Below are 22,219 nucleotides of genomic sequence, written 5' to 3'. Positions count from 1 at the left end.
GGTGGCAGCGAGAATATCCAAGCTGGTAGTGAGCTTGGGGGAGTTTCAGGTAAGCCCCCAAACTTTGGACGCAAAAGTCCAGGTTTGGGACAGGACCAGACTGGTGGACACTAAAGTCCAGGTCTGGGACTGGACGGCTAGATTACCACACCCTACCCCCCTCCAACTCAGACAGGCTGGGGTGAATCAGGAGGTGGCACTTCCTCCCTGGCCCCCGCCATACAGAGGTGGCTATAGCTCCACCATCCTCTGCCACCCCCAATAGAAGTCAAACTACACCTATGCCCAAGGCCCCTGCCCCAAGGCCTCCCCACCCCTGTTGGGCTCTGAAGTTTTTACAGCATGTCAAGAGGGGCCTCAGAGAAAAAGGATGAGAATCCCTGGTCTAAGCGATGCTCTTTGGATTTTCTATCCTCGGATTCAGGCTTCATCTCTCAGTCTAAAAGGTGGTATGTTTAATACTAAAACATATAAATGTACTGTAAAAGAAACATCCAGCTATTCTGGGATGATTAGCAGAGCTTGGGATTTATGGATGTAGCTTATGTGCTTTGCCACTGATTCCTCTGGGGAAAGGCTTGTGGCCCTCTCATCCTAGAGAAGCCTCAAAGAAAGGATCCTTTGGCTTCCACTGTGGTGGATCATACTGGTCTGAGCTGAGGGAAGACCGATGATAAAAACAAAGCTTCAAAAAACCCAGTTCTGTTGAGGAGAAAAAAAAAATCCCTCCTACTTATCTCCGTGAGTGGGCTCCCAATTGTCTCGTGGCAGCGGGGGCCATTCTGGACATTGATTGGAGTCCTTGGTTTGATAATGTGGAATGTTCCAAAGAGCTGTATTGATCACTGTCACTTTGGAGGTACATCAGGAGATGTCATGCCAAGCACACTTACGGGCCCACAAAGTGGTGATCTTTTCTCTGTATTGCCAAAGGAGTAAGAGGGTTGTATAAATTGTTCACTTCCTCTCCAGTTTTCTAGTGGGAGCTGCCTGGCTAGAAACATTAACCAAGGGAATTTTCTCAGTCCCTCTCATTAAGCTAATGAGAGAGTTTAAATGCAACTCTTTCTCTCCCTCATCATAGGTTCATGGCACATCTTTAGGACAAGCCAGGTGGAGGGGGAGGTGCCACCTTTTTCTGTATCTCTTTACTTGCTTGTGCTACCCTTCCAATCCTCTAACGTGACTGAAGGAAGGAGACCTCTGTTTAAAACACAGATTTCCGTTCCAGACTTATGAATTAAAAATATATGTAGTCCTGTCATCCCAATTTGAGCTCTGCATACAGAAGTACATATAAAATAGTGTATGTGTTACTGATAATAAAGCAGTTGCCTCATAGATTCCACCTACTTTCCTTGCTGAATCTTTTTTGGTTCAATACATTTTTCAGTGTGGTTATTGTCTCCATTTTTATTGTGTCCAGTTCAGGTTCCAAAATCACCATATCAGAACCCTTCTGAAGAGAGTAAGTGTTCATACATTCAGAACAGTCCATCTCTTGCCCCAGTGGCTGTCCTTAAAACACAGTAACATTTTCCAAAACCATCCTACGTGTTTGAGACAGCCATGGTTTTCATGTATAAGAAACTCTGCTGTGGAATCCATTAAACATACCTCCTCCCCTTGCCTCTAGAATTAGAACTTCTGTGACTGTGAGCAAACACTGCTTCCTGCATGTGCCAAGGAGCAGAATTGTTTTTGTTACACCCTGCCTTTGTCCATAGCTTCTTCTGGCTGCACTTGTTGCTGCAAATGAAATAACACCTCTAATCTACTGATAAAGGCTCTGTTTTCAATACCGTTTTTTTAACTGCTTTATTGTAACAAATATTCCCAGTTATAGTTTGAGATAATATTCTGCTCACCAGCTGTTAATTCACACATTGAAAATTATTTTTTTGTTTAAAAAGTTTTCCCTGGTGTGAAAAAAAAGTTATACTGTGAAAATTCCATGGATGTAGGATAAGTTATTTTATAATCTATTTGGCTATAGCATTTTTAAATATGTGCCCTTTACACTGTAAATATTTCTAAGAATTATTCCCAGGCAGTTTATGGTTTAAAATGACTTGTCTAATAATTAGTAAATCAACGCCCACTAAGCATCTTAGAATTAGTTTTCTGTAAAGTAGCTTAGTGTCTTGTCACTTCAGAAATGTTTGGAACAACACAATTAAAAAAATATTCAGAAAAAGAAAGTATGTTGGTAAATAGAGATGAGTAAGAATGTCCTAATTTAGACTCTTTTCCCTTCTACGGTACATGCATTCAAGAACATGCCTACTACGGTAATTTAGCTGCATTTAGCAATGCAGCCATGCACTGTGTTGTACCCATTCATCCATGCAGCACAGGTAATTAAGTTGATATTCCAACACCGGTTCCCCTACTGACCTTTGAAACAATGTGTTTTGCTGCATCAACAAATTAACTTCAATCAGGGGCTATTCTAGTAAATATGATCTTCATATACTATGAATATACTTACTTATCCCATCCTGGTGACAGATATTAACATCAACATTAAAAATGAAGCTCTGGCAAAGGGCAAATAACTTATCTTCTGGTAGACCTGTATGTCAATTACTTTCTATTGCCCTTACCCTGTTCTTTTTGTGTTGTGCTTTACAATATTGATTTAGCAATAATAGTTACTCGTCGGTGTGAGTGTCTCGGAAACCATGCTGCCATAGATCTGTGGTCTTGCTTTTTCATCTCAACAATGACCAGAGGAAAGGTTCAGAGATTAAAAGCTTTCTTACGCAAAGCTTATTTAGGATCAGATGTGTGTCCGTCCTAGCGTTCCGGTTTTCCAGCAGCATTTAAGTGAAGGAGATGAATTCTGGATCATGCTGTTGGGTCCAGGCTTTGAATTGCCATTGCTTAGGTTACAGTTCTATAAGTTATGACATATTTGTTATAAACTGATTACTCCTGAGGAACCTCAAGGAAACCAAAAGCTTCTAAAGCTGAAGTGACGTTTTCTTAAAGTGTCTTAACTTTTTAATTGTAAGAACTATTAGGTGTGTAGAATAGGCTGCCATGGGAAGTGGTGAAAGCCTCATCACTGGAGCCATTTTAAACTAGACTGGAGAAATCACTAGAAGTAGTATTGTAAGGAGCAGTTCTTCACTTGCAGAAGTATGGACAGTTGTTGATGATCTAATGGGCCTGTCTATCTCTAATAAATAAATGTACAAAGAAGTAAGCTTCATCAGTAAGCTCTGGAAAAGCACTCACCATAAGAGCTGAATGGTTACGATTAAGCCTATATTTAAAATTAAACTTCATAAATAAGCCCTGTTTAGAAAACAAATAGGGACTTTCCAACATGGGACTTTGAGTGGAACATTCATTGGTGGATCAAAAGTAAATGGTGCCAGAATTCAATCCAGCCAAAGTGCCCCCTTCTCCTCCAAAATTGCTCACAGAACTCCTGGCCCTCTGCTACCATCTCCACCCCAGTTCTTGTGGTACGCTCCACCACTGCTTGTGGGTGTCTTTCAATCATTAGAGCCAGCCCTTGGAGTTCAGAGACTCCCTCCCCAGCCCAAGGCATGGCTCCTCATATCCTGCCTTAATCCATTCTTGCAGGTATTGTGGGAACTTTGTCCCTACCTACACTGCAGTGGGTGCTGACCTGCTTTGTGGCATTATTATTATTCCTGGAATAACTGCCCCTGGAAATAGAACTTCCGCATCTGTGTTGTTTTGCCTGTTCAGGAAACTATATTTAGAGGTATTTGGGTCCCACCTTCTTTAGAAGGGTACTTTACTGTTCTGTGTTCCCTTCCCTCCCCTCTTCTCCTCCACACCCCCTAACTTGTTCCAGCATAACATGTACTTTGTATACTGACTTGCATATAAGCAGGCCTCTAATTTCAATAATAAGTCAGTGCCAAATGTGTGCTTTGCATTTTAAACGTCATGCAAGCTTGTGAAGCTACTTTTCTCATTTAGTGTAGGCTTGGTGCTTTGCTCTTTCTCTTCCCCTGCCACACCTCTCTTCTTCCCCCTGTGGCCTTTGATTTTCGCCCTGAATCTCTTGGCTTATACAGCAATATATATGGTAATTTTCATGTTCACTTGCATGGATTTTGTGCTTATCTCATGGAACAAAAATGATACTTGCACAGAATGTGCATTCGCTTGTCTCAAATCAACACTTGTTCTAGCCTTAAGCAATTTGGAGCATTCTAATGGAATGCTTTCTATAGTCTAGGGAAAGAACAAAGCTTGCTCCCCTCCCCCAAGGACCTGCATCACAGCACCCATCCTTGACCAATGAGTAGTTCGTTGAGATTTCCTCTGGAGTCCATCCGTGCTGCTGTTCATAGGAACATAAGAATTATCATACTGCACCAGACCAGGGGTCCATCTCGGTCAGTATCCTGCCATCAATACAGGGCAGTACTGGCTGCTTCAGGCAAAGTGCAAGAAAACTTGCAGTAGGTAGAGAGGAATAACCTGCCCCCAGGGAAAGTTTTCTCTTAAGCCCCAGTAGTTAAAAGTTGGCTCATCTGCAAGTAACAGTACATCTAAGCAGGCCCTGTTAGTACTGCTAAGTGCTGTGCTGTCTGTAGTCAAGCTTCATTCTACCTGCCAATGAGCCTCAACCCTGATAGGAGATACCAGCTCCAGAGGTGGAGGAGAGAGTAAAATCCTTGTAACCTATTCAGGGTTTCCTTTCATTGGTGAAACTGGTAACAGTGGTGTCACCTGGAATGAGGATGATGGGTGTCCACTGGGGAACTGTGCTGTGGCCACCAAATGCAGATGAACAGCCGTCTAATGGCAACACAGTGATGAATCCATCCTGGGTTGGCTTCCAGCAGTGACTTAAGGTTCTGATCTAGCAAAACATTTGCACATGTGCATAATGTTAATAGGAAAAGAGAAAAGGAGCTAAAGAATGTAATGAGTAAAACAAAAAGGTGCAGAAAAGCAGAAGGATGAATGAATGCTGGTGCTGAGGGGAAAGTATATTATCAGAGGAAAGAAATGCTGGAAAGAGAGTGCAGGCAACAGTGGACATAACATTAAATTTGAGCTTCCAGCATAATATGGTATTAAAAAAGCCGATGTAAATTGCCCTAACAGAGAGCAAGGGCCAGAAAGAGGCAGATAGTGGGGAGCCTCTGTAAATAAACATTGCAGCTCTTGTGATTTTATCATCAATCTTGCAATATTTGTGTTTTTCTTAAGACCCCAGATCCTCTAGTCAAATGATTTAGGTCAGTATCTCGTTTTTATTTTTTAAAAAGTAAGATTCTAGCCCTCAGAGACTCTAAGAAGAGCTCGAAATCATTACCTAAGTTCACCCTAATGACTCAGAGGCTGGATGACAAATAAAGAACCCCCAACATTTCCTTTTTTTTTTTTTTTTTAAATCCTTGTAATTTTTAAGCTATTTGCTGATCTTTTGAGGTCTAACTAGTGACTGTTGAACAGGGTTGGCAATGCTGAAATAATACTAAGTGATGTATGACAGACAGAAGAATTAAATTATTTTTGCAAATAGCCAAGAAAAAAAAAATTAAATCATTTGCTATCCACCAACTTCTCTAGTTTCTGCTGCAAGGGAATATCCCGGATGCTGTCATTCCTCTTTGTGCTTCCTTTCAGAGCCTTCTCTGCTGCTTCTCCAATTTGTATGTGGAGATTCTACAGTGTGCATTAATAACTCCGTGAAGGAAAAAGGGGGTGCAAATAATGGTGCATCTTCTAGCGTGATTGGAGGGATAACTTTCAGGTCTTTTTAAAAGGAATTAAACCTGCTTTATTGCCATTGCCTTTCTTTGTTAGCAAGTGACAATATGAACGGATAATATAATGAATCCTGTCACATTCTCTCCGACAAAATCACCAAGTGAGTCATAAGGGTGGGCAAGTAGTGTTCAATTGTATGTGCCTTTGCAATGGCTGTGATCAGTGTATTGATCATCTCCGTAGGAGGTAATCCTCAGATGCTGTGTGGGCGGTCCCTCTCTGAAGATGTTGCCTGTTTTTGGAAGATTTAACAATATAACTGTTGGTTCTGGCTCTTCAGCTGATGCTATTGATGCCATAGTCTTGCAGTGTTTTCTCCAAAACTTGCCTGGGTTTTGCTGTTGCAAGGCAATTCAGATACTAAACCAAAAAGGGTTTCCATGATAGAATATAATAAAGAAAGGCAGCTGGTGAAAGGAATTAATTCTGAAGAAGTGGTAACGTCAACTTCTATTGAAAATGTTGCCTAATATCATTTTATTGACTGACTTTTTACTTTTGTTAGATGAGAAATATTAAACCAATTTTGTTTTAAATTAAAACAACCCTGGTAAATAGAATTACTGACCTGCCTAACACCCTTCAATCTGTGGCATCAGGAAAACACTAAGATTTCCTAAATCACTGTTCCACCCTGACAGTTCTATCATGTACTATTCTTTACGTTTTCTACACAAATAAAAAGCAAAACATATATGCAGGAGGCAAACAGAAATGTAAGCATAGGAAAAAAGGCAAGTGATATAAAAAGAATACTCTAGCAGTCACACAATGCTGCTCTTTAATGAGCCAGAGGGTCACTAAGTAAGGTAGTAAATGCTGTGCATATGCATAGGAAAATAAATTGCAGAAGGTATGAAACTGCTGCAACCTAATAAAAAATAAATATCTCAAGCTCTGCGAAGGAAGTTAAATATACTAAGGCAGCACTTCCAAGCCTGAGCTGATGGGGAGGGAAGATGAGCTGGAGTCCCAGGCTAGTCCCAGGGAGGAGTTGGGTAGAAGAGAGGAATAATGAATTTTGGCTAGGGAAAGAAAGCTACATGAACCTGGAGCCGTCACCTCACTATGAGAATCTCTTTGTTCCCATGATGACTTTTATTAGAAGCATTTCCATGGATGGACTCTGGCATCAACTCCCCTGCCCAGACTTCTCTCATCAGTGTAAGTGCGTGCTGCCTGGCACCTGAAAACCACTAACGGCACCTGAGCCCATGGCTTCTGTTGATTGGGAAGGGTTGGGGCAGCAACAGCAAATGCAAAATGTGTTTTTTAAATACGTTGAATAGGAGCAAGAAAAGAGAAAAGAGTGTAAATGCCAGAAAAGGGCTGGATTGCAGAGCTGTGCCAGAGCATTGTGTGTGGGTGGGAGTGTGGGGGGAGGAGATGTCCATCTGGAGTCCAGAGCAAAGGGCACTCCAGCAGAAAGCTGAGAACTGCTGCTGAGACAGAGCAATGGAAACCTTGTCTTCATTGAAATATACTAACCTGTCTAAGTAGACTCTATTTTTGAATCTGATTCCCCCTGCCTGTATGTATCCTTTCTCCATACAGTTGACAGAAGTCTTATCTGCAGAATGTGTGGTACTTTTCAGGTAGTGATACAATTGTTGCTATTCTCCCTAGCAGACATGTATTGAAATTCTTGTATTCACTTCATTGCAGGCTTCTGTTCATTTCTCTCCTAGCCCGTATGTATTTGAGCAATCACTAAAAGGACATTGCACTCCAGTTTTTATCAAGTCCTCAGCACTAAAATGCACTTGGAATTTTGGGGTCTTTTAATTCCGCTTCACCTCATATAGTTCATTTGAGTCTCAGTTCTACAGAACAGTAGGGTACACACAAAATCTTGCTTGTATGAAGCTTATTATTATGCTGTGTATTCAGAAGCAGCAGAGTAAGAGTGTTTCCAGCAGAGTTACAGCAGCAAGGAATTGGACAACACAAAATTTAAAATTGGGGGGATCAAAATAGGCACCTTCAGATAATACACTGACCTTTCACTTTTGGAGACGTGCGCCTTCATTCAAAAGTGCTGATGACACTGACAGATTCCATCCTAGTCCTTATTTGTCCACCTCACTAAGCCAGCACACAGACTTGCCCTTCCATAGTTTTTGCTCTGAGTTTGGCCCAGGGGCTGGTACAGTAGGCTGGAGTTGAAGGTGCAATGACAGAAGTAAATGTAGAAAGTTTGCACGGCTCCTGTCCACTCTACTCCTGGCACCTAGCCCCTGATCAGTCAAGCACTTGAGCATGTATTCAAATTCAGGCACGTGAAGAGTCCAGTTGATTTTAACAGGTGGTCTGCTGAGCCTAAGTGCATTATTGGTTCAGGGTCTTGGACACACTGGGTACTGCTGCACAGCAATTAAACACCCATGGCTGGCCAGGTCATGGGACTTGGGTTGCCGGGCTGTGTAGGCACTTGAGTTGGAGCCTGAACTCCAGGACCCTGTGAAGGCCTGGGCCAGCTGTGACTGTGCCACAGGTCTTCTATTCCAGTGACGTACCTTAAATTTTCTGAGCACTAAAATCGCTCATGGAATCTTAGGGAAGAAAAGCTAATTATAGTATCAGTCTCCAATTTTCTATCCTGAAATGTCATCTAGAGTACTTGAAATTACCAGTTATGGTGCTCCTTGATTATCCTCAAGTCATAATACGTTTTGGACAGTCTAATCTAGAGAGCTTTGTGTGCTGAGCTTGAACTTACACCTGGGAGGCAGACATGCACCCTTACCGATACAGAGCTCTTCTACTATTTCTTTCTGTTTACTGGTCTGGACAGCATTCCTATATTTGAAAGGTATTGGCACCTGTTGGGGTGGTATGAAGTGGAGTTAAAGCACATGCTATTGTTCACGTGGACTGCTATTGATACAAAATCAAAGGTATTTTCATGTGCGGTGATTATATTTTAATGTACTGATTACTAAGTTTCCACTTTGATACAGCAGCAAAGAGTACGTCCACCTCGGCCGCCTCCTCCAAAGATACAGCGTTCGTCTAGGCCCGTGAGTAGCTGGTAGTTTTGCCTCACTGCCGCAGCTTAACACTGCCTGAATCGCGCTCTCAGCAGCATTACTAAATCTTGGTAGTTTGGACTGTTGAACCTTGCAAAAAGCAACATGGGAATTATACTCCTAAACTGCCTCCTTCTCTGCTGTGGTACAACCTTGGGACCTGCATTTTATTCTGCTTTTCTCTGACAAGTTCTGCAGCTGTAGGTCAAGTCTGCTGCTGTTGTGTGATATTTGTTTTTATTCTTGTGGTGATTATTTAAACCAAAATCCTTCTAGCTGACATAAGTTTTTAGCCAGTGAGCTTTTGAAGACTTGCACTAAACTCATAAATATGAAAGGAAGCAAAAATCTGACACTAAGTTATTTATTTTCCCCGGGTCTTCCTGTAAATGCATTGGGATTGATTGTTAATTTTTTCCTCCCAGAGTAGGTGAGTTGGATAGGTCCAAAGAATAGGAAATCTGTATCTGGGCAGGACTACATTGTGCCATGTATAGAAAGGTGCATAATGTTAATTTAAAATGCTAGCTTAAGATTCATTTAATTATATATGGTATAAAAAATGTCAGGCACCAACATCTTGGTAAGACCAAATGCCTCTTTTTACAGAAAAGCTACACAGAAATCAGTGCAGCACCTGTGTTAGGCAAGGAAATGTTGTCTAAGCAGTTTTCTATTTTAAACACTGATTTGTAGCCATACTGTTGCATATTAACTATTCCATATGCCTTTAAAAATGGAGACTGTGCTAGATCTGAGGCTGTAACTGTTATTTACCAAAGGAAATAAGTTTGGTGTCAGTTCAAGCTGACAGTTGTTTTTGCAACAAACTCACAGGGTACTTAATTCTGTTTAGGATTTCTGCCCAGCGAGCATAATTTCATCAGAAGGCAAATGCTTTCTCTACTCGCTTCCTTATATATCTATACAAAACAACCTAGCAAGTTTTCAAATCCAGTCTTGCTAAAACTTGCTAAAGATGTTTAGTCTCTGTGATGTGGCAGGCAAGCAGGTTAACCAGTGCACTTGGGTGTGGGTTCACTTTTAACCTTCAGTGCATGTTCCTAAGTTTGTTTAGATGGCATGTTTTTTTCTTTATAACTGTGGGTGTGGTGCTTAAGAGTCATTGTTATGGATTTCTGCATTGTACATGTCCCTTCTACATGTATAAAAGGCAGTGCTAACTATGCTTATGCATCTCCTTGAATGTAATTGATACCGGAAACCCTCCAGGATATGGTACACAGGGAATAAATTTTCCCCTTATTCTTTCTAAAACCAGAGGTCCCCTGTAGCACTTCACATTCCTCTTATTCTGCTCTAGGCTGGTGTTGTGCCATCAGGCCATGCAGGGACTTCTGTGGACAAAATGTTTCAGGACAATATTGCTTCAGTTTGAATAGTGTATTGCATCAAAGCAGATCTTGCCAAGTCTGTTTAAATCTCTCAGATGTAGTACATTAGTAGTGCTCAGTATGATGTGTTTGTGTCAACTGCCTTTGCTCCCAAAATGATGGATAAAACGTTAGAAAGTAATGATAAAAGCTCCTGTTGCATTCAGTAGCCTGTGCTAACAAATGCAACTGGAATGCTGCGTTCATCAGGATGAAAATCAAGATAAATGTATATGATTAAAATAGCTCTGAAAGCATCTCTAGACCCTTTTTTCCAGCAACTGTGCATAGCTACAGCAAGTGTGACTTATACATCGTATTTGGATGTACGCAGAAGAATACAGAGCTGCTGTAATGTGGCTTTAAGTGATAAGTGCCTGGCAGAGGAGTATCATAATTAGTCTTTAAAGTTGACTAAATCCATAGATTATGTGTTTATCAATACTGTTGTTTTGTTTTTACTTTATAAAACACACTTTTTTAGCTTGAAGAATAACATTTTTCACAGAGTGCTTTTTCAGCTCTGAATCTTAGAGCAAGTTGATACCCTGATTTCTGTGCCCAGGTCCAACCACCACAATACACTGACTCCCCTTGCCTGCTGCCAGGAAATACTGAATGCTTCAGTCCGCGGACTTATGCCTAAGGGCTCCACAAAAGGTGGTTGTTACCACAGAACAGTGGGTTTTAACCTGTGGTTCAAGGACCCTGAGGGGTCAACAGACTGTCTAAGATTTCCAAAGAGATCTGCACCTCCGTTCTAAATTTTTTAGGGGGCTGAAAATGAATAAAGGTTGAAAATCACTGCTTTGTGAAGATCCTAGTTAATGGCATTTTCATGGTAGGAATGTTTGTAGCATACATCGCTGTGGCAGTTTGAAATAAAAACACAGTAAGGAAACATATAAGAAGTAAGCTTTTTATATTTCACTTTTTGGGAATGAATGTGACACCCTGACAAAGGAACCATTGTTTATAGTGAGCACGACCTGTGGGCTGGAATGAAACTTCTTTCAATTAAAGAAAAGTACTTCAAATGTTGAGTAATAATGTGTAAGGTGAAGTAGGGAGTATTATGTGCAAGTTTTACCCTTTCTTTCTCATACACGCTCTCATGCTATCAGATTGTCTAGGTGCTTGTGCATTCAGTACACATTTAACTCAGCCTGCTTGGATATATACAACTTCAAATCCAGCAAGGAATTGGCTTGTTTCCTGACTTTCCCCTGCAGTCCCCCTAGAACAGTGCTCTAAATCCTTCTTAGCATTTTTCCCCAGACACGGCTAGGCTGGTAACACTAGAGGAGCCATCCAAAGTCGTCCCCCCTTGAGTACCACCCAAAAGGTGAAAGTGTTCACAGCATGATGACAAGCCAGCTTTATGCATCATCTTCCAGCTCAGGCTTAATTAAACAGCTTTCTTTCTTCCTTTTTCTCTTTCTCTCTCTCTCTCTCTGTATCCCTCTTGCTTGCCTCACTCTCTCTCTGTTTTATCATCCCTAATGAAGCAGTCTTCATCGATCCTGCTGATTGCCAGCCCATTCTTTTTGTTTGTTGGCACTGAGCCATTCAGCTGCACTCTGACAGCTCAGCTCTTCTAATTAGCTCTGTTGTTCTTTTCCCCATGTTTCACCACGTTGCAAGTTCAGTGGAAGTTGCCACAAACTTAATCCTTCCATTCCTGCCATAAATTCACATTCTTAAGTTGTCTTTATTGTAGAAAGGAACAGTCTTGTGTGGGGACTGCTCTTCTAGACCTTAACATCTGACCTTCCTATAAGCCCTTCTTCCACCCCCCACGAATAGCGGCAATCTGTCTCTGAACTTCTCCATCACTTCTGCTGCACACTATTTCCTTTGAAACAAAAATTCAAAAGATAATTCTATTATCTTATGCATGTTTGTGTCGCAAACCCTACACACAGGGTTCAGGGATTTTTCCTGCTGTGGAAATTAGAGCTTTATGTTCCTATAACCGTACTGAGGGTGGGGTGTATGGGGGAAGAGAGACCATCATCTCTCACCGCAAACAAATTCACCCATCATCCAAAGAGCATTTAGATTGTAGACCTTTAATAGCCTTCTGTATACTGCAGCTATTAAGAAAACACAAGCTGAGGGATGGCAGAAGTTTAGTTGTGTTCTGTTCTTTATTTGGGGACTTTGGAGAGTCTTGCTGAAACTGATATTGGGCTAAGTCAACAACTTAGAGTTTTGTTATGAGAATAATTCTTACATATGAACAACTCCCATTGGAGAAGGTGATTTTTACTTTGTGGCCCTGACCCTGCAAACCATTACGTATGCACTTAGCTTGACACATGCAAGTAGTCACATTGACTTCAATAATACTGCTCATGCGAGAACAGTTAGGCGTGTGTGTAAACGTTCCCTAATCTGAAGCTTGTATATTTCCTGTTCTCTACTGGCAAAAAAAAGCAGTTCCTCAGCATCAGAAGATGATAAAGTGGTAACTTCAGATAAGACTAATAGAAACTGAACATCAAATATATCATCTAACTGCAGAAAAACTTCAGATTTTATTAACTGGCTACTGAATAAAATTCACATGCAACTCTTCAGTGTTTATGGAAACACAATAATATGTTTTATTAAACTGATTAAAGGAACCAAACTCTTTATGTCATCATGGAAATTGCTGATGCTTTTCATACTTTCACTTTTATTTTCACTTCTTCATTTTTTTCAGTGCTGTCTTCCCTACACAGAAGTGATTGCTATAGAAAGTCAATCAGTTTATTATAAACAGGCAAAGAAAAAGAGTGTGGTTTTGGAGTTGAACTCTGGTCTCCTGGACATTGTGCAACAAAATACAAGACTTTCCCATTTCCATTTTAGCAATTAAGTCTTTACATGAAGCACACAGTTTGGGGACTCAGAAGATCTAGTATTTGTTAATCTACTGCATGCAGATGTGAAATAAACTTTTAGTACATGGCTAATACCCATAAGTCAGTGTATTGACCTGACTCTTCCAATTACTCATATCTTCAGTATGATTCCAAACTGACAAAAGCATTTACATGACATTTGCAGCTTTACAAAAGTAAGATAAGTTGAACCATTTTAACCCTTAGCCCAGATGTCTAAACTTTGATATAAATTTGCACAAGTGCCATTACTTTAGAGTCCTTTAATGTTATGGGTTACTATAGTTCAGTTTAATACAGATTTAATTATAATTTTAGTGTGGCACAGAAATATATAAATTTTCAAGAGGGATTCTGAATGGAAGCAATGTCTAAGCTGGCAGTGGATCAATTTTTGCAGATTTTATGTGGAATGTTTCTATTGTTTTGATGCTTGTTAAGAGTATTTGATGAAATGTCTCCATTGTGTGTGTGTATAATAGGTTCGTCCTCCAAGACCTCACGTTGTTAAGAGACCCAAGAGCAACATTGCTGTGGAAGGGCGAAGGACTTCAGTTTCTAGTCCAGAACAGTAAGTATTTTGTTGCTGCATTTCTCAACATCTGCCTGAGCATGTAAAGGGCCTGAGGTTTGTTTATAATTAATGCTGGTCAAAGAAAGGAAATACAGTTTCACAAAAAAATTCAGAATTTCAGGGTAATGTTAATTATGAAACACAACAGGTTTTCATTTTTTAAAAATTTGGGGCAAAGTTTTAGATGAGAAAGGAGTTTTAAAAAAACTATTTTTTTTTAATTTCCAGTTTTTTTAAACCAGAATTTTTTTTTAAAAAAAGCGTTTTATGAACATTTGTAGTTTGGAAAAAGACTTCATTTAAAAAAAATTTTAAGGGAAGATTTTGACCAGCTCTATTTATAACCTGCCATCATTGAGTAGCCTTGCCTAGGAACCAGGGAATGTTTTATGATCAGACATTTAAGGGTGGTTCTATATGATTGTTTGAAGTCCTTCTGTCAATTGAACCTCTACAGAGAGCCTTATAATTAGGGTGACCAGACAGCAAATGTGAAAAATCAGGACAGAGGGTGGGAGGTAATAAGAAAAAGAGCCCAAAATCGGGACTGTCCGTATAAAATCGGGACATCTGGTCACCCTATATATATGTCCTGAAGAGCCAGCTCAGTGGGAAGAACAAGATCCACGCCATCAACGGATACGCCCTGCCGGTCATCAGATACCCTGCCGGTATAGTGAGCTGGCCAAAGGAGGACATGGAGGCTGCCGATGTGAAACTCCCGGAAGCCTCCTCACAATGCACGGAGGTTTTCCACCCAAGGTCCCAACACCAGAGACTGTATACCAGCCGAAGAAGGCGGGCGGCTTGGTGAGCTCAAGGCCACTATCCTGGATGAAACGCCGGAGACATCAGGAGTACATCAGTAGATGGCCCCCAAGCTGCTGCTGAGAGAATTGCCTGAGAGGCACGCAGAACATGGGGAAAGAAAGAAGGAAAGACCAAGCAGAAGAAGTGCATGGCAAGACAGACCCTTCATGGGATGTCCATCGACAGCATACGCTGACGGTGTCTGACATGAAATCCTACCAGTGGCCTGGAAAGGGCTGCGACTAAAAGACAGCGCACCTGAGGCACTGATCTATGCAGCACAGGAAACAGGCACAGTGAGCACCAGATCCATTGAAGCAGGGGTCTACCAACATCTAGAAGAGACCCAAGGTGCAGACTGTGCAGAGAGGCCTCAAGACAGTCCAACACATAGTGCAGATGTAGATGCAGCAGAAACAGCATACACTGGAACGGCACAACCAAGTGTGCTCGGCATTGTCGCACAGGAACATCCTCACCCAGCGTATGGGCTAGACCCTCCAAGACCAGATGGGAGATTCCGCAGAAGGTTGTGTGGAGACGATAGCAGGCTAAGATTCTGTGGGACTTCCAGATCAGAGGACAGGCAGGTACTGGCCAATCAACCAGACATCGTGGTATAGACAAGGAGCAGAAGACAGCGGTCGGTGATAGATATAGCCAGTGCCAAGTGACAGCAACATCAGGAAGAAGGAATATTAGAAGTGCTGTGAAGTACCAGGCCTCTGAAAGAGGAACTAGAAAGGAGTGGAAAAGTTGAAGGCCAAAAGTTTGTCCAGTGGTGGTAGAGCCCTCGCGGCTGTGACTCCTAAGCTGGGTGAGTGGCTCCAACAGATCCCAGGAACAACATCAGAGCTCTCTGTCCAGAAGAGTGCAGTGCTAGGAACAGCAAAGATACTGCGCAGAACCCTCAAACTCCCAGGCCTCTGGTAGAGGACCCGAGGTTGAGGAAGACACATACCACCCATAGGGGTGAGAGGGGAATTATTATTTATTATTTTATATATAGTGAAGGCTTTTAGTGCGCAATGTCTCTTGTTTAATAGCTAAAATTTCATAATCTCTGTAAAGTTGATTGAAAACGTCTCTAAATCACTTCTTTAAATAAGTTTCATTCCTGTGCCTGAAGAATATCACATATAAACAACACACAGGCATTGCTTTCCAGCATCTTTTGTTGTTCAAAACAATAATGCATCATCTGTTATCCTGAATAGAGAAGGTTTTGCAGATTTCTCAATGAAAGCTACCAAACAAAAGGACTTCATAAAGGGCAGAGATTTGTTGAGTAGTTGATTGAGTCTGATTACAATCTTTCCAACCTGTAGTTAAACAATAGGCCACCAAGTATAAACCTAAAGAGAGAATGGATATCCCTCCTTACTAATGCAGCCTAAAGAACATTTTCAGGACCTGACAGATATAGTTCATTAGCATACGTATCTGACTTGATTTATTTATTATTCATTTTTATTCAGCAAATTATTAAGAATGTAAATGTTTACATCATCTACAATTACAAAAGAAGTGATTATGTGGCACCTCTGTTTGCCTACCAAAATCTGCTGCTAGTTTGCTGTACTTTTGAGTGTCTGAATAAGCAGGTTGCCTTATTTCGGTGCAGAATTTGGGAAGCTGAGGACTGGGCATATTGCCAGGGGCCACTGATGTTAGGTAGAAAAGGATGTCTTGGAAAATATTGCCAGTGTCAGGAGAGGGTGTTTGGCACTCACCTGGGAACATTCAGGCAGCCAGGTAAGAACAGCAGGCACTAGACTGAGAATGTAAGTTGTCTGAACCAAACTTACAGAAAGAATTAATTTATATTTTTTTGCCCTTGGAACGTCTTTAATTATGCTCTTGAAAAGTGGACTTACTTTCAGTTTCTAAAATCTCTTCTATCTTAGCGTTCCTATCCAGCCACAGTGTTAATAATCATTTATGTCATGTCCCATCTGTATTATTTGTTTGCTCTCTAATCTGTGGTGATTGGGTATCCTGGCAGTGAAATACCTTCAGTATTTCAGGTTGCAGATAACTATTAAATCTGAAACTATTCAAAAACATGGAACAAGAAAACACTTAGCTTCTGTGAACTTAGTTATTTTCAATTCTGAAGAGAGAGTTAGTGTCATCTCAAATTAGATACTTGTTTCACTTTTCCCAACCACAGCAGAATGGGGAGGTATTTAGCAGTTTGCGTTCAGCTGGAAATAACTGGTCACTTCTAAACTGAGCCACAATCATCCTATACATTTTATAGTGGAATATGATTGCCCTCTTGTGGAATAGATTGCAAGCCAGTCCTGCGCAAGGGTTTGCAAGGTATATATGGTGCTTCCTGGGAAGGCTCTCCTTGCAAAAAGATTATAGTATTCATTTTTATTTAAGGAAATGTATTTTGTGAATCATTTAATTAACATGCTGATCCTTGAATTGTTGCATGACTAATAGACTATAGGGATAGGATAAAGGAATTAGTGTAACCACCATGCATATTTTGTGGTAAGGATTACACATTTTTGGATTAAGCTGCCTGACATCATTCAATTTGACCTGCTTCTAAACTTTATTTACATTTCATGTTACAAAAGAATCAAAACTATATGAGATCAGGAAATTTAGCTGAAAAAGCTCACCAGTATTTTACACTTATGCCCACCAATTAAATACTAATTACCATTTTATTCTAAATTTTAATTTTTTGCAGTTAGTTTGTTAGAGATTCCAAGTTAGTTTGCTAGAGATGCCTAAAAATTCAACTATTGAAACTGGACAAATCACTAAATTGCTATATTGTGGAAATGGCTGTGAATGCAAACAGTATTGATGACTCTTTGCAGGGATCTGACCTGTTCTTTAGGCACGTGCACTGACAAAGAATTATACGTTGGCATTTCACTCTAAGAGGGTTTTTTTACTTTTTAAATGACCAGCAGGAGCTTAGGGCTGGGAAAGGAGTAGCTTCTAATGCTAGTGACATTTGGTGTGTGGTGCCAGTATTTTTCTGAATCTGTTTCCGATCTGTCCCATCTTCAATGTTTCTCCCAATCCAAATGTCATGTCACAATAACAGTTAGATGTATTTTCATTCTCTCCTGTCATCAACTTTAGCTGGCAGGATGAACTTCAGCAAATATAGGGAGCTTCTGGCCAGCCAGTTAAAACTACAATATTATAATGGACCAGACACCTTGTAAACATTATTCTAATAAAAACGTGCTGCCACTGGGGAGATGAATGGGAAAAGAAAGAGGAGGCAGATGCAGCTTTCAAAGTGCTATGATAGAAGATGGAAATCTTCACCAGAGAACATGGCATGTGTGGCTCCAGAGCATCACTGCGGGCGAAATCACAAACCAGCGAGGATTAGCTTTGTGGTGGTGTCAGAAATATATAGTGTCTTTTGTTTAGTAAGAAAGGTAATGTAAATGGCTTGAGACTTTCAAGTGTGGTTAGGCAAGTGCCTTTGCACAGGAGGAGACTCATTAATCCTGACCTCCTTCCTCGCTATTTACCCCAGAACAGCATTTTAAATAATTGAAAACATTTGAAAGAATAGCTGACCCTAATTAAAGAGAGGACCTTGAGACTGTTTTCTACAAGCTATTATCTTTTGTATTTCCCGGGTGGAGACAGTGCTCCCATATCTCTCTCAAAGGAAACCACAGACACAGGATTGGTTTTTAAAAGCTACAGTGGTTTTCTCTTTTATTTGTTTTTGGCCCATCTCTCTGTATTGTCCCCCAGTCTGCAATCAAGTGAAACTAAACTATAGCAACTGTCTGCTATATCATTCTAATGCACAAAGGAAAGTTCCTTGCTGGTCAGATCTCTCTTGAGGCCAGATGTAGGCAGAGTTGAATAGAAGACTCTCTTACCCTTCACCTGTAATTTACCTCTGCCTTTCCAAGTGATACACATTTGTCTTCTGTTTGTCTCTTCAGTGTCCCTCTTTTGTAAGGGTGAACCCTTGTTTCACCTGGCAGTGAAACCTAAAGGTTTGCAAGTACCAAGGGGAAATTCTTCCTCCCCCTACACAGGCAGATTCCATTTGCTGTTTTGGTGAGTGCCTCCCATCAGCTTCATGAATGGGTTGAGGAGGAAATGAATAGCCTGTTAATGAAACTTGCAGATGATACCAAATTGGCAGGAGTTGCAAACACCATTCGGGTCAGAGGAACAAAAACAGTGGGACCCAGACCAGTTAGAAATGTGAATGGAAAGTAACAAAATGAGATTCGGCTTTAAAACATGTGAGGCTTTTGTCCAAAGATCATACAAAGTGCACAGTCAGTGAGTGTGAGAAACCTGTAAGGCAGTAATGCCAACAGAGACTCGGGGGTGACAGAGGACAGCTAATTAGATGTGAGTTTGCAAAACAAGGCAAGTTCAGCTCTGGACTGTATGTGCAATAACATCATACACTGGGGAAGGGAGCAGGAGCTCAGTGTGTGATGGTGATGCAGCAGCAGCATGCCTGAGTTGGAACTGGGCCCTTTCTTACTGTACAAATGCCAATAGCCACCTTGCTTGTGGAAGTGACTGTACAGCTCGTAGGGCCACTTGTCTTCCACCCTGTAAGCACCAGGGGATGGTTTATCTTTACTGCTGCCCCAGGTAAAGGAGAGTGAAGAGGCCTCTTCCAGAAGGAAAAATGAATAGTCATATTTTGTCAGGCAGGTGCTCCTTAAGTAGTGATTGTTGAGATTCAGCAAGAGAAGCCCCACCCTCTCTCTCCCCAGGTTGAGACACTGGGGACAAGTAGTCCCAGCAGCACTAGGGGCAGCGCTTTGACAGTCTCTGGAGCCCCGAGGAGGCCATTAGTTCCAGATTCTGTGAGCTGTTTTGTGTGGTCAGGAGACTGGCTGTTAGGTGGAGGAGTGGGGAGAGGGGGGTCAGAGAGCAGGGGGCTAAGCAATGGGAGAGGCCCAACTGCCCCATTATAGCTCAGGAACTTCACAACATGCTGCATAACTGGATAGGCCTTCTCCCGCCAGGACTCACTCCTGTCCTGAGCAGGAAGAACAGAAGAAACCCTGGGGTCCTAATAACCTTGCAGCTTGATGTGTGCCAGGCATCCAGGGGAGAGGCTTACATAGAGGAATGGCCTGTCATCGGAGGGCCTTGTGGGGATAGGTCAGATGTGTTTCTAAAAGAACGAGGAATGCTCAGTAAGAGGGATGACTGAGAGTCAGTGGGTGAGTGGGTGGGAGCAGGCAAATAAATATGTTGCTGTCTGAAAACAATAGAGCATAGACACTTTCTTCCAGGGGGAGAAATATCATGGGAGGCCCAGCACTGGAGTTTGCTATGGTTGATGAGGAACTTTTTTGAAAATAATTATTGGAGAAAAATCTTTACATGTTTCAGCAAGAGCTATCACAGTGTAACCCTGTGAAACCACCTGCTGCTGGGGATGGTACCCTGGGCTGTTCCCAATCCCCTGCCACACTGTTCTTTGCTACACTCACTTGTTGTGTTTAATCTTTAAATGAGGGTCTCAGCTTTTCAGGTGGGATCATGCAGTCCAGTAGGTGCACAGAGCGCCTCACACAGTGGGGCCCTAGCCCAGATGGGGATCTTTGGGTGCTACAGTGTCACCAACAATAACTAAGAATCATTCCAAGCCTCCTCAGAGTGAAAGTATTTCTAAATTTTAGAATAACTTTGTTCTTAATGCTGAGCAATAAGACATTTTCAGTCGCAGAGTGACCCTTCCACAGCTGCATCTTCCACACAGGGCACTGCATGATTCTCCCCTCGGTCTGTAGTCTGCATCATGCTGCAACCTATAAGGTGAGAGTGGGGAGGTGTAAGAGACACAGGAGGAGCAACACAGATAGGAAAAGATAATATCTTGATTTATGGGAAGAAGGATATGAGTGGAGAAGGATTTACATTTCCTCCTGATCACACTCATAGCAGTTGAACGTTGCCACCACTCCTTTTGCCAGGAGCACAATGCAGCCAGCGGTCACATGTGCATGTGCTTTCTGGCTCTTGGCCCAGCTTGTGGTGAGAGTGTTTCTGATTTTGTGTTTTCTCACCTTCTCTTCCATATCACTTCACCAGTTCTGCTTCCCGGAGAGCTTCCCCATGAGACGAACCCTTCCTCCCTCTTTGGCAAGCCTGCTACATGCAGTGCTCACTTTGCATGCGAGCAGAATTGTGATCAGCAGGTTTCCAGCAAGTTTGGAACTGGAGATTTTGCAGTAGGACCTACAGTAATAATACTCTCTGTTTCCATGGGGCTTTTCCATGGGAAGGGCAGAGAGTGTTTTGGACATAATGAAACAAATCAAACCTGAATCAGGAAAACCTACACTTTCAAAGCCCCCAATGTTTCCTTTCCCATCCCCATGATGGGTGCTCATAACTCCTATTGGTGTTACTGGGAGTGACATGGGTCTCAGACAAATAGACCCATTTTCTTCATTTCACAATGTAATGCAGGTAGCACACTTCAAAAGCTCCCCCTGTGCCTGAGGAAGCTCTGGGGGATCAGGTATTTGGTCCATTTGCTTCCTTCCTGCAGGGCAGAGCTTGGTTTATTCTGTTTCTCCTCTGTTTGGGTACATGCATTGTACTGAACAATCTCATCAGACTGATACTAAAACAAGCATCCTCCAAACCATGCCCAGAGATCTGTACACATACAGCTGCCGTAAACATGGTTGATTGGTTAACAGCCAGAAATCCTGTAACACTTACATTGGGGTATAAAACTCCCCCTGAAGACAGACTCTTATTACCAATAAATTAATGTACCTGGCCATTTATCTGACCTAATTCTAGTCTCTTGTTCACTGGAAAATGTAAACAAGTGGGAATGAAAATCTTTCTCCCCATAACTCCCTGAACACCAATAGCTTCCCTGATGAACTAGAACAGAGCAGCGCTTCGCAGCCTGTGCCTGCCTCTCATCCCACTGCCTCCATAGAGTGAAATGCAGTGTCTTAGCTGAACAAAGCTAGTGGCATTTCTCTTACTCTGTTGGGAGAGCAATACCACCTTGCCAAGGGACCTGCAGTCAGGATTAGGAAATGGACCAGGAGACCAGCTGGCTTCCTGCATTTTTTTCTTCTACCAATTAAAATTTTACTGTAATTGTTTTAATTTGATAATGGCCGCCAATGCCACCTGGCAGCGGATATATTTCTATCACTAGTCACAAGGGAAAGTTGGTACTGTGCATTCCCTTCTGCATTGCTACTAAAAAGAAAGAAAAAAGAAAGCCCAAACCAGCATAAGAATAAATGTCTGCATAAAAGTGCCACTTGCTGCATCCCGGAAGCAGCATGGCAAACCTACAGAATCAAACACACACACAGACACTTTCTCTCTCTCTCTCTCTGATAGCCTAGGGCTACTGCTCATTGCAGATCAAAACAGGTTTCTCTAAAACCTAGTCCATAGGGATGTGGTTTTTTTCCTTAAACTGGACTTGACCAAAATAGCATTGAATTGCACTAGTGCTACAGTGAATGATTTACTCAGGCCTGGTCTACACTACGTGTTTAAACCGATTTTAGCAGCGTTAAACCGATTTAACACTGTACCCGTCCACACTACAACGCTCTTTGCATCGATATAAAGGGCTCTTTAAATCGGTTTCTATACTCCTCCCCAACGAGAGGAGTAGCGCTAGAATCGGTATTACCATATCGGATTAGGGTTAGTGTGGTCGCAAATCGATGGTATTGGCCTCCGGGCGGTATCCCACAGTGCACCACTGTGACCGCTCTG

The 22,219-nt window shown here is 41.8% G+C and overlaps 1 protein-coding gene across 11 annotated transcripts in view; it reads left to right on the top strand.

Moving 5' to 3' along the window:
• DENND1A (DENN domain containing 1A) overlaps positions 1 to 22,219 on the top strand; it is a 365,450-nt gene that overhangs the window by 324,129 nt on the left and 19,102 nt on the right. For 5 of the 11 annotated variants that reach the window (XM_032767498.2, XM_032767495.2, XM_075060653.1 and 2 more), the window contains 2 exons: positions 8,733 to 8,792; positions 13,569 to 13,657. In XM_032767498.2, the coding sequence (XP_032623389.1) occupies positions 8,733 to 8,792; positions 13,569 to 13,657 (149 nt within the window). Of the gene's footprint in view, positions 1 to 1,084; positions 1,202 to 8,732; positions 8,793 to 13,568; positions 13,662 to 22,219 lie in introns of those variants that run through there. The other 6 variants (XM_075060652.1, XM_032767496.2, XM_032767499.2 and 3 more) reach the window with 4 other exon arrangements.

The sequence above is a fragment of the Chelonoidis abingdonii genome, chromosome 24, assembly GCF_003597395.2.
Source record: "Chelonoidis abingdonii isolate Lonesome George chromosome 24, CheloAbing_2.0, whole genome shotgun sequence".
Taxonomy (NCBI): domain Eukaryota; kingdom Metazoa; phylum Chordata; order Testudines; family Testudinidae; genus Chelonoidis; species Chelonoidis abingdonii.
Note: the sequence above shows the minus strand (reverse complement) of the source record. Positions and strands in the feature narration are given on the sequence as shown.